The sequence below is a fragment of the Athene noctua genome, chromosome 2, assembly GCF_965140245.1.
Source record: "Athene noctua chromosome 2, bAthNoc1.hap1.1, whole genome shotgun sequence".
In the NCBI taxonomy this organism is placed as follows: domain Eukaryota; kingdom Metazoa; phylum Chordata; class Aves; order Strigiformes; family Strigidae; genus Athene; species Athene noctua.
In genome coordinates, this window is record NC_134038.1 from 126,731,518 (window position 1) to 126,744,819 (window position 13,302).

General features: G+C 36.3%; 1 protein-coding gene across 4 annotated transcripts in view; it reads left to right on the plus strand.

Moving 5' to 3' along the window:
* The window catches only part of RUNDC3B (RUN domain containing 3B), a 58,013-nt gene extending 47,416 nt beyond the window's left edge, over positions 1 to 10,597 (plus strand). For 2 of the 4 annotated variants that reach the window (XM_074900221.1, XM_074900222.1), the window contains exons 9-11: positions 5,154 to 5,300; positions 5,600 to 5,715; positions 8,215 to 10,597. In XM_074900221.1, the coding sequence (XP_074756322.1) occupies positions 5,154 to 5,300; positions 5,600 to 5,715; positions 8,215 to 8,360 (409 nt within the window). In that variant the 3' untranslated portion in view covers positions 8,361 to 10,597. The remainder of the gene's footprint in view (positions 1 to 5,153; positions 5,301 to 5,599; positions 5,716 to 8,214) is intronic. The other 2 variants (XM_074900223.1, XM_074900224.1) reach the window with 2 other exon arrangements.
* The last annotated feature ends 2,705 nt before the right edge of the window (positions 10,598 to 13,302 follow it).

The following is a 13,302-nucleotide window of genomic DNA, read 5'->3' on the forward strand; positions in this document are numbered from 1 at the left end:
TATATTTTTGTGCTTAATAAATAATGTTGAAATAATAAATTATGAAATAAACATCCCAAAAATCATAAAAGTTGAGGAAATCAGCAAGTAAATATTCTGGAGAGTACCTGACAAAGACAGGGCCAGAGAACACTAGTGGAAGAGGATGTTTATCAGAAGACTTCACTCATCTCATTTTTCCCTACTTCTTAAATACACAAAGGACTGAAAGTCAAAAGCATGCAGAGACATTTCTGGAATGGTTATATAAACCTGATGTTAATGCTCTGGCTGTTGCTGCTGTACTTGAATAAAAGTCAGTAAATTTACAAGCCTGGGGGGAGCATATGTATCTGCAGTTCAAGCAGACACTTATTTCTAATTTGGGAGTATGTTAGTGTTGATTAGTTAACGAATCATCAGTATTCTTTTGTAATAGACAGGAAATAATTAGCAGGATGTTTTTACTCCATACTTTTTTTTGTTTTCTATGAGGAGTTTAGTGGTTCCTGATGTAAAGAATAAAAAATATAAATGTAAGCGAAATATTTTTTAGTTTTTATATATGTATTTTAGTATGAACATGATGTTCTCATCTCTTGCTGCTTGTTTTTCCTAACAAATTACTAGTTGCAGTAGTATTTTGAATTTGTGTGATGTTTTTCTTTTTTTTAGACGTTAAAAAAAACCCCACCACAATTTAAATGTCATAACTTAAACAGGGTATCTTGGGCTAACATAGTGGGACTGTGTGTATTATATATATGCATTATGGAAAAATTTATGCCATGAAGTAATACAAAGGATATTTGGTAATTTTAAAAGCAATTTTTAAAAAATACTTCTGTCTCCAGCATCACCAATGCCTCTCTCTTGTAATCCCAACAAGCATTTTTCTGGGTTTGCTCACCATTTTTCATAATGACAAGAGCAATTCAGGAATTACTTCCAAAGGAATTAGAAATATTCTCTCTCTTCATTATTTCTGGATTATTTTTTAAATGTTTTTCAGATAAACATTTATCTTATGAAAATATTTGTTAGTGTGAGGACTGTTCAGGGTACAGATGTTGAAAGCAGGAGAAGAATATTTGTTCTTTTCCTGCAGATCACAAAAGAGAGCTTCTACTTTTTGCCAACATGATTACAAAGAGGTGGAAATGATTGGGGGGGCAGTTCACAGGCTTTCAGACAACCAAGAGTTTCCTTGCCTAGGTTAGCTGATGTACCATACCAGTCTAACCCCGCTGCTCTCAATAAATTCTTACATATTCTCCCTACTCTACACAAAACTTTCTGCAGTCTCACTGTGTTAGACCAGGATACCTTAATAAAGCCATCTCTCACACACTGCCTGCCTTTCATTCCAAAAATAATCATACAGTCTCTTAAGATCCATTGTATTCTCCATGTACCAACTAGCTTTCTGCGATTATTACATTTAGAAGCCATTGTTTTTATCATCTTTTTGATTTTCAAGTTTTCTATTTCCAGCCTGAAGAAAAGGAGTTAACAGCTTGTATATGCTCATTTGCTTGTTTTCACTCAAACTTGATCATATTTACTACTTTTTTTAACTTCCCCTATAGTAAACCCTTTTGTCTCTCCCACTTGTCCTCCTCTCTTTTTGGAATTCCTTGCTTTTAGTCCTGTATTAAAGGGCTTAAAATATTGTTTACAAACCTTACCTTGCATCGTCTTTAAATCATCACAGCTACAAAACAGATGGAATGATATTTTATTGTATTCTATTTAAAAATAGAACTGCTTACTTATGATCTTCAGTCTTATGATGTATTACAGATTTTGTTCCACTGAAGTTATGCTCATAAGTTGAGGTAATATCCTTCATACAATCTAGGATTTGAGTCTTAGTCTCCAGGCGTTCCAGTCATTCTGGTTTTCAGCTGTGGTGTTTCTTGCCAGCAGTTCGTTCTCAGGAACAAAAGCAATAGAATAAAATTGTACATAGACCATTCCAGTTCAGTATGTTTTACTACAGACCAGAATTTTTATTGATATTCTTATACATCGCATTACATTATTTTTATCTGAACTTTCAGTAACACTCTTGAAATATTTCCCAGTCAAGGCCTAAAGAGTTTAGTAGTTTTATTTTTTTTATGTGTATAGATAACAGAAAATATTAATTTTACATTTATTCTTGAACTTGTAAGTTCCACTAATATCTCTATTTGCCATTTGTACCTCTTCAACAATTCTTCATTTCTTATTTTTGCTCTGTGAAGACTTTATTCTAATATTTCCTCTGAAAGCTTTTATATGCCAAACTTATTTTGCTATACTAGCAGATAGATACGTTTTAATAGTAATATTCATCTTTTGGTTAAGCAGCCTGAGAGTATAAACATATAGAGGAAACTCATAAACTTTATTGCACTCATTGTGAGCATTAAGAGAAGTCCTGCTTCGACCCCTGCAGTGTAACAGCCCAGAGTTGGACAGCACTAGTTACAATGCTTGCATTCTGAGGAGCAAGAGTGCTACTGTAGAAATTCAATCTGCCTTGGTTAAAATAAATTGCTGGCTTTTGAGAGCTGTTAACTTCTAGAAGGAGCTCTTGTTGTCTGACCAAGAGCAGGACAACACACAATCTTGTGCGGCATTTTTTCACATTGAGCATTTTGAAATTTTAATGCTTTTTTCATTAAACTTGATCATATTTCCTTCCTTTTTAACATATTTCTATAGTAAATGCTTTTGTTGCCATTTCTTTTACTCTTGCTGTTTTTGAGTATTTGTAAGCAGATCATTTTTACCTCATGGTGATCAAGTGTTTGAGGCTGATGTATGCTGTGTAGATGTGGCACTTACAGACATGGTTTAGTGGTGGACTTGGCAGTGTTAAGTTTACAGTTGGACTCTATGGTATTCCAGCCTAAATGATTCTATGATTCTGTGCAGTTTAGTACTTTGATTCTTAAAATAAGTCTGGTTGATATGCATAAATTGATGCTGCCTTTGTTTATCTTGAGAGAATTGCTGTTTGCACGCAGTGCCTTAATAAGTCTTTGCTGCAGTGGAATCTCATGGTACTGTAAAAATGGCTGCAAGAGAGCAAACAGTAAAATAACCTGCAAGACTCAAAAAATAGGTGATAACTACCAGAACCTGCTGTGAATATTCTGTCTAACTTCCTATTGTCTATACTATTTTATATATACTGAATACTGTGTTTTGACTGATTTTATACATTTGAAGTTATTTTTACATATTTTTAAAGATTCAAAACAAAAGCATAAAAGTCCACACAGAAAGGGTAAAATTTCAGGGTGCTATTGGATAAAGATTTGTGGGAAAAGCCTCAACACAGAAACCTACATAATATGTCAAAATTTCACTATTAGCAACTTGTCTGTAGATGTGTGGGTTTGTCATCTTTGCTCAGCATGTTTATTTAATAATAACAACACTGCTGCTGAGTCGTGTGGTGGTAACATATAGAAGTTGTCCAAACAGGAATTTACACAAACCCAATGCAGTGTTGTAAGTGTATGCATTTGCTTTTAGTTACTGTGTGCATAGTTCCTAATATAAACTGTGTCTTGTTATGAAGCTTCTATGAAACCATACAAGAAGTCCCTCCGAATAAGGAGGTGATGTAGTGTAACTGGCTAACCTCATAAGAACTTGCTAGATTACTGTTTGAGTTTCCTCAGATCAACAAGCATTTAACAGACCTGTTTAATGCTCAGTGTACCACATGGAATTAGGAGAATTACGTAGGGAAGTGACTACCAGACAAGACACTTGAAATTATTAAGAGCTTTGGGTTATCAAAGTGGTTATTCCTATTGACCCCTTAGAGAGGAGGGTGACAGGGGAGATCCCAGGGTAGAAAAAATGATTTTCTACTTGCATGAACACTGGGGGGATTCATCATCTTGAGAAAAGTTTCTTGAAAATAGTTTTGTTTGCTGTGGTGCTTTACCACTTTCTCTTACAAAATTGCTGTGCATCTGTCTCCTCTCAAACTCAACTACTAAAAATTCCTTACTGAACTCGTTATTTTCTTTCCTTGGTTTTTGGGAAATTTTGGCTCTGTGATTGCTGTTATGTGCCCTTGTGGAAGTTCTTGTCTAAACAGTGCAGATACCACCAGAATAAAAACTGCATTGTAAAAATAGACCTGTTGACAATGTTATCTGTGAATTCACATAAATGTATGTGTACCATGAATAATTATTTAATTTGCTGTGTACTTTGGCATTTCAAATAACATGGCATTTGGCTTCAAACTCCTGAGTACGTTCAGTATGGAGGTAAGTAATATTAGCCATTTGCTTCAGGTACAGATAGTCAAACTTGTTGTAAAGCAACATTTTACTATTGCCTAATATTTTGTGGGTTGGAGGATTTATGGGTTAACAAGCAATATGAATTTTGTTTCTAGAACTATTCTACAGCAGTATTAAGTGTAGGTTGGAGGTTGCCTTGTACTACTGGAAAAAGGCTGATCTTGTCTTGGAGCCCGAAGAACCATATACTTCCCTTATTTCTGTATGGCTTGGGCAGATGATTGACAGTATTGTCATATTAGTTTCCTCATTTCTAGAATTTTAGAAAACTGGTCTGCTTCATGGGAGGCAAAACTAATTTGAACATGTAAGGTACTCAGTTAAGACGTTTGCCGTAATTTAAAACCATAAATCACTAGAAACTGTAAGGCAGTAGAAAACAGAATAACTAGGTGTTATGTTTTACCTGGAAGCGTATAATGGAGTTAACATGTCTGGTTCATAGTTCATTCTGCAAAAGTATGGGGGGGGAATTTCAAACTGAAAAAAAAAAAGGGGGGGGGGGGAGCTGGAGGGAGGACATCACATTCCCATAGTTGGTTTGCAAAACTAATTGGACTGTTAATTACCATCATGCTGGCAGAAAGAATCTTAAGAATGCAGTTGCTTTTTTTATTGCTTTTGCAGAAAGATTCTCATTTCAACTTTCTCCTGTTCCTAAATACTTATCGACAAGTTTCTAAGTTGCTTCTCCTAGGAAAAATGAGCAGTTTCAGATGATTTATGACAATTGCAATCTGTTGGTCACTTGAAGTAGAATGTCAACTTGGTCAGGACTGTTTGTCCTATTTTTCTTTCTGTACCTTAAGGAATTGCATTTAATTGACTGAGTTTTACTGCTTTTTGTATTCACAGGACTGTGCTAAAGAATAATGACTTGAGATCAAGACAAGAATTAACTACTCACCTCACCAATCAGTGGCCTTCCCCAGGAGCTCTGGATGTCAATGCTGTTGCCTTGGACACTCTCCTCTATAGAAAGCACAATCAACAATGGGATGAGTAAGTTGAATACTTATTTTGATTCACCTTTAGAGGAACAGGGAAACTCAAAATTATGCATTTCCCTTAGCAAATTCTGAAAGGCAAAAAAAATAAATTCATTCCTTTTAGACTAATTTTTAAAAATAAACGACGGAATGATTGCTTTAGGAAAAAATGGTTTAGGAAACAAACAAAAAGGTAGTGTTTAAGAGAAGAAAGATTAACTGCCTGGGGTTTTTAGAAAACTTTTTAAGGTGAATTGAAGATATCGAGTTAGATCTTTAAACGTGTTACTATTAATATTACTTGCTTTGCAGGAAAAGTTTTCAAAGTCTGGACCAACTTTCAGCAGAAGGTAGTCTTTCTCAATCCTCTCTGGATCCAGGTCACTCACAGGATGGGAAGCAGGATGGAATGAACTTGTTAAATGAAGGTACAGAGCCAGTCCAGTGGCTTAATTTTATTTTGTTCTTCATAGCTCTGCACTTCAGTCCCTGTGAGATTAATTTTCAAAGTGAACAGTGTATACATTGAACGGCACATTGTTTTCATTTTTATGCATGTTGTTTCACTTTCCCTGAGTACTATACTTCAGATAAGTTTGGATTTATGAAGATGCCCACCACCCCCTGCCCCAGTAATTATAAGACTTTGTGCTGTATTTAAAGCTAAGCTTCAAATATATTGCATATCTTCCTTCTCCATCATAGAACCAGAGACATTTCAACTACAAGGAGGATCTTCTGTCATCTTTCTTCTGTAACTAACTCAAATCTTTTGAGCTCTTTAAATTTCCTTTTTTTGTTTCTTAAAAGGAGGATTAAAAGCGCTAGATTTGCAAGTACCACTGTTATGCTTACGTCTTGCATTCATCATCTGTCTGTGGAGATGCAGGCTGACACTGTTGCTGTTAACATGGAGAGAGGAACACGATATGAACCATGCTAGTATATAAATGTAATATACAGACATCTCCTTTCAAAATCTGTACTCTTACCAAAGTTGAGCTGCTCCATCTTGTGGGCAATTGTGAAAAGCAGAAAAATGCTGGAAGACCTCTGAAATAGTAGCCTTTTGGTACAGAACATACAAAAAGATTTTTTAATAGCAATTTATCTCATCCGATGCTAACTTTAAATAGACCTGACAATACATAGCCTTAGTAGTTCATAACTGTAAAATTTATTGCTTTTAAAATATCACGGATGTGAAATTCACAGCTTTTGAAAAAAAATATAAACAGTCTTAAAATCTAAACCATTTCAAGTTTTAGCTTAGAGAAAGTGAAATAGAATCAGCATGGCTATTATGGAGAGACTTCTTGTGCAGATCTACTTTCAACTGGTTTATTGCAATATTAATCATTTGAATTTATGCTTTGTCTTCTCTTCTGTAGATTAAAGTGTGGCAAAACCCCTGATAATAGTTTTAGTTTTTTATTTCAAGACTCCATCTTTAAAGGTAGCATAACATCTCACTTCTAAATTAGTGAGGTTCATCAGTGCCTAAGCTTCAATGTAATTTTGTGAAATGGTATGGGATCCTGCTATTAAAATACCTCTGGTCTAACTTTCATCATGGCAGTTTCAATTAAAAGATTAGAAGCAGTAAACTTTCACATTACTATTAAGCCCACTCACGTAGTCAGATTTTTAGCTTCACACTTACTGAAATCAAGGCCTGTGCCCAGACAGTGTTACACTGTTCTTTGTATGGTTTAGGTCCTCAGACTGAATGCAGTCTTTAAAGGGTAGTTTTTATGGGATTAAAGATTTTTTTTTTTTTTCCTAAAAATGAAGACTTTTAAAAGAGCTAATCTAGTTCATTCTTTAGGGAAAGTTATTCGGTCACTTGAGAAAAGCTCATTAGAGATGAGACCTAAAATCTACTGGAAACTACTAATAAGGACTATAAATTATGCAAGAGACCTACATCTCTTTTTTTTTTTTTTTTTTCCCCATAACAAGTTGTTGGGCATAACAAGTTGTTGGGCAGGGTGTGGTTTGGGTTGTTTGTTTTTTTCTTACATCCTCTCATGAGAATAGAACTTTGCTATCAGAAACAGACGACACAATTTTAAGAAATTCTACTTTATGGATATGATGGTAAAAAAAAACAACTTGTAGACTGGCTTGTCAGTAAAATCTTGTGCCTGTGACCTTTTTAAGTTAATTTTAATCTTTAGTTTAAGGTGATCTTTTCCATTCTGCAGGTGAGCTGTGAGGATGAAATAGGGAGATGCTGGTTGATCAAATTCTTTATAATGTAATTTATTAAAGGACTTTGCACAAAGTAACTTGAATGGATATTCTGAGAAGGGAAGACATAAAATAAATAGAGAAATTGTGCAATGCAGTCTTATACCTGTAGGTATGTTTCATGTTAACTGTCAGGTGTGTTTGGGATGACGGGGCAGATACTTGTGCTGCCACTCCTGCACTTTAGGGCTTTTCCCAATGGTCAGAGCATAATGCACTTCAAATTGCCAAGGTTTAAAAAACAAAACATCTTTATTTTTAAAGAAATATATCCTGATTCCAGTTAGTTCTATTCCTTTCTGGGGTATTTAAAATTAGATCTCTGGTACTGATGTTGTATTAGTAACATCAAGTCCATTTATATATAATTTACTTGACTAAAACCTGTGCTTGAATTAGTAACTTCAGTTCACCGGGCAGTCAGTGGAGCCTCTGAATCTCCTTCTGTAAGAGGTTGACTACAGCCCAGCCTGTAATGCGTGGGTAGGGCTCTCTTCACCACCTGGACAGGGAAGGTGTGGCATAAATGATGTCTTCCTAATTGCATTTATGAAGTATGAGTGTGCTGAAGAAGTAATATGTAATGAAACAGGTCTTTTTCTATTCCCTCGGTTTTTGGTCAGGTCATGTTGTGCTGTAAAAATTACTAGCTTAATTCTTGTTTTCCTCAACAGGAAAAGAAGATACTCCATCATTGCTTGGTCTTTGTGGCTCTCTTACTTCAGTAACAAGCTACAAATCTCTCACAAGTCTGAAATCAAGTGAATATCTTGCAAGTCCCACAACAGAGATGACAAGTCCAGGCTTAACACCATCCTGAGATACACACAGGAAGGAAGAGCTTTGTGTTGTACATGTTTTGTTTATGTTCTGTAAAATGACTTGCGATGAAGACTGCTAGTTCCAAGTTAAAAAATAAGCTGCTTTATTTTTTCTTTTTGTGGGTACCTGTTTAATTCACAAATTCTGTCAGTTTTCATTCAAACTTTTTTTTCCCCCAGAGGACTTTTCAAATATTCTATTTTAGTCTCAAATTATTTAAAGCTCTTGGTCAGGTACAGGACATACAATCTGATGCTTATGACTGATTTTTAAAATTAAACAGTTGGAAATCAGTCCCCTACTTAACTGCCATGACCTTTGTTTCTCCATTCTCTGCAATGGCCTGGCCCTACTCTAGCCACAGTGCTTCTCTGCATTGCTTTAAGTATCTATCAACTCTGGCAGAACAGACAGGGAATCCTTAACACCAGTCTTTGTAGGCAAATAAATATTTTACCTAGAAGTCCAGCTTTTCATCTGTGTATGTTGCATAGGACCTCAGATAGGTTAAATATGCTATCAACAGCTCTTCTCGAGTTGACTCAATGTTAGATTTTGCATTCTTGTTAGTATCATGGCACTTAGGAGATTTCTGAGTCGCACTGAAGAACCACACTAAAACACTCATGTTATTACTGAAGTTGCATGTGAATAACAAATGTAAATTGATCATCTAAATCAAGCGTACTTAGCAATTTGTAAATGTTGGGGAAACTCACTAAATGCTTTTGAGTGACCTGAGTTACAGATAATCAAACATTATACAAGAAATTTCTTGGTTCATTGGCCTTGCTGGAAAGATGGGGACTAAGGATGGTAGGGTTAGCACCTTGGGAAGTTTGGATTGTGTGATTATTGGCAAGATCCCAAGGAGAGTGAAAAAGGGGAAACAAAGACAGTGTAATGACAGTTTTCTCATGTTAAAGATTTTACTCATTCTTGTAGTAGTGCAATAGGTATTTTTCTTGATTAGGTAATATGACGGAACTTATCTAAGTCAGTTTTCTCAAATTACTTGCCACTGATTTAAATTCCTGATAGGAAGAAAAAAAGAAGAGACATTTTTTAAATGAAACTAACTTTCCAGATTACCCTACAGTTTCAAAGTTTGCAAATTAATTTTTGAATTGCAAACTATATTCTTAATTCTTTGTAAGATACAATGGATCCTTTATGAATTTTGCTAATCAAGGTAGTGCTTATCAGTATGATTAGTAACTTTTTAAACAAAACTTAAATGCATGTAAGTACATTGTATTTATAAGTGCTAGGGAAAATGCTTTTTTGTGCCAAAGAAGTTTCATAAATTGTTTACATGAGTAGCTGCAATACAAGACAGATTTTTAATTATTGCTTACTCTTAAGTGTTTACAGTATGTCATTACACTCTGTACAGTTTTAGTTGATTTGCCTCTTGTAATGGTACCTTGGCACTACTACTACAATCTGGTCATCTTAGGGTGGGCTTGAAAGAAAGAGGATTTATTCTTACTTTACTAAAAACTACAGGAAATGTTTAGCCGTTGTAAGTATGAGGCTACACATCTCTAGAACTCAAAGCACTGTTGGATTTAGCTGGAGGAGATTCAAGATACATCTCCTCAACTCTCCAGTCCACAGTGCTGAGGGTCACTGCATCTGTGGCAGGGTAGACAACTACTGATGCCGTTTTAATGCAGATTTTTAAAGCAGCATAGCAAAATCCACCAAATCTTGTCTTTCAAGCCCTCATGTACCCACCCAGTTAATTTCTCTGTAATAAACTCTGACCGTTAAATCCTTTCATACGCTGTCAGAATGTCCATTACTTCATATAACTTTTTTTATCACATTAAGCACGTGTTCTCTCATGGCAGTTGAGTATCATTATATTTGTAAACTAGAGATGCGTTTTTACTACAAATACAGTGAGGGAATCCAGATTCCACAAGTTAACATTCTTCATCAAGGTACAGTGATTGAATTGGTCTTCTTTGCTGTTAAACACTTCTACATCCCACTACATCAGTATTTGGAGGGGGCTATAGCCATGATCTTCAGTCATGTTTGCTGACGGCTCTTTTCTTGGAGCTACTGGTGTGAAATTCATGTGTTATTTAACTGAAGTCTTTTATGTAGTCTGACACCACTGTGAGTTTCCAGGTGTCATTTTGTGCATGGGAAATCAGTTATGTGTGTCTTTCTCAGTTCTAAACATTAATCATTTTTAAAAAAAAAAATAAAATGCCAAAACTGTTTTGTTGCCTTGACGTTCCATTAATGTTGCATGTAAATTAAACATTTTGTATCATCGCTAATTACTAGTTTTTGTCTCTGTTTTAATCATACAGGATTAAAAAAAAAAAAAAAAAAAGACTATTTGACACATTGCAATATTACTGAGCTTAGCAAATTCTTTTCTTGCCAAACACAGAGGCTTTGGTTTTGCTGCTGTACTCCATTCAATGTAGTCCAAAATATGCTGTTACTTTCTTTCTCTTTGGCCTTATTTTGAGGTGGTTGTGCAAAATTACTTTGAAAATCCCTATAGAGGAACAGCATCAAGCATCTCCTTTGGCAGTACCTCTTCCCTGCACTGTATGCTTTAACTTTGCATGTAACATCTTTACAACTAGACCATTTTTCAGTGTGTGATTTTCACCAAGGCCAAACATATGCTGGGATATATTCTTCGTAGCAGAATAGGGCTGAAGTCCATTTCTTGGGTAAAACACACCTGGAAGTTGGTGTTAATGACCTGACTCCTGAGTTGCTTTTGTACCAGCACACCCCCTCATTAAAATATGTAAAAAATAAAATTCAACCACTTTATTGAAAATGCATAGAAGAAGGGATATAGTGAGGTAGTTAAAAATAATTTAAATTTTAAAAATTCAGACAGAGGAAGCTCTGCTTCAAAAATCAAGTGCCTGTGGGCAGGGGTGGTGCTGCAACTGTTCAGACCACAAGTGTGCAGCACATGGTAGCAGATGGGGGCTGTATCTATAGTAGTAAATTAAATGTGCTCTTCCCTTCAGACAGATGCACGGTTGAGTGCAACTGGCATAGAACCACCTGTGTTTATGCCAGCAAACTTGGCCTTCAAAACCAGGTGCTCCCTCCAAATTGTGTGTGGGGAATGCTCCCTGGAGGGAGCCTAGCCCTGCCTTGGCGCTTTGTGACAGCATGCAGCTCCCAAAACCATGCAAGGGAGCCTTCCTCCAGAGCACCTGTACAGTGCCTGTCTAGGGCTGCTTTCATTTCTTACAGTGTTACCTTAAACTACAAAGCTGCTGCAGCACCTACCAAGGTATTTGCCATGCTCTCTAGGTTTCTCATGAGCAGAATGTACTACTACTTTGACTTAAAGCAGGTTTTGTTTTAAATAAACCTGAGAAGAAGCCAAATATTATTTTATAATATGCATTTACACAAAATACAGAGCTGCAAATAACAAATGTGCACAGAATTAAACGTATTAAGCAAGAATAAATAAGCATTTATTAAATTAATTTTGTATGAACCTCCTTATGGAGGAATAATCATATACAGTTGGAAGCCTAGGACATTTTCTAAACATTATTTTAACTACCCCCCAAAAAATGTTTAGTTTGACTGAAAACTAACACAGTGGCAATGGTTATGTTGCTCTGTCCAGCCTCAAAATTTTTTCTTCTCCTTTCTCTATAGCTACAAGACAAGTCTCAAAATCTTTAGTGATAGTTTAAGGGTCATGCATTTTCTTAGTCTTAAGACAAAAGTGAGTTTATCCTTTGTGAAACAGTTAAAAATGAAGTTGTGTTTAGTTACCAAATGTAATGGCATAAATTCACTGGGAATTCTAAAGAATGCCTTGATAGATTAAAATTTGGCACAACTTTCACCATATATTTTGACTTCATACAATCCGATGAAGGAGAATTATGGATGTTGGTTCATTTTTTCATTTAAATGAGAAAAGGAAGACTTTCCATATTCGTATGCGCTGATCATTATGGCACAAGCAGGAGCAACTTTAAACAGCCGTGGAATAACACCTGCCTGAAAGAGAAAGGGAAGTATTCATGATCATATGTTTTCAGACTGAAGTGTTGTAGTACCATTTAGTGCTCATTGCATGCTGATGCCGTAGTATATCAGTGTAGAACTGGGATTCTACCTGTCCACAATACTAAAATCACTGGCTGTAGGTATTACCACTGTAATAATCTTATGCGCTCACGTGTGATACCCCGTGTGGCCGGCCTGCCAACCTCAAGGACTCTGTCTGCCCCTTCTGTCTCTCTGTGGAGGTAGAGCACCTTGACCTGCAGGGGCTACTTTGCTGCAGCACAGAAGGGGTGGCCCTGGGGACAGACTGCAGGCCCTTCCTAAGTGTCAGTGCAAACTTGCTGCTCCTATGGGACAAGCAGAGGCTTGTGACCTCTCAGGTGGGACAAGAAGAGGTTCAGGAAGCCCTGAATCCTGAAATGCATAAGGTCAGGGAGGAAAGGACTCAAGTACTGTGCTGGTAGGTACGTGACTCGGCCCTTCAAGCCAATGGTTAAGTAAAAAGTGTGACTTCCCTGCCACTATCTTGACCTACAGCACCTTTACTAAAATGATCTTGATCACATGTATAAACACTAGAATTTAGGCCTTAAATGTCTCCCATTACAATCAACTGTGATCTTGTCAGTGGAGTTTAGAAAGTGATTCAGTTTACCTACAAGTAAGAAAATAAGTCTGAATTCACTTGTCTACACACAGCCATCCACTTCCACATGAAACACAAAGACATCTGTGGAGTTAGCGCAGATGACACATGACCTATGGAAAACTTGTGTTCCTCTGGAACAGTAGGAAGAATCCAAGCAGAATATCCCCCATCCTCTCACCTACGTGTGGGCAACTGAACCAAGATAGTGGCTGATCAAGAGAACATCTCCATGCTTTGTTACTCATGCGTCAAGACCTAAATG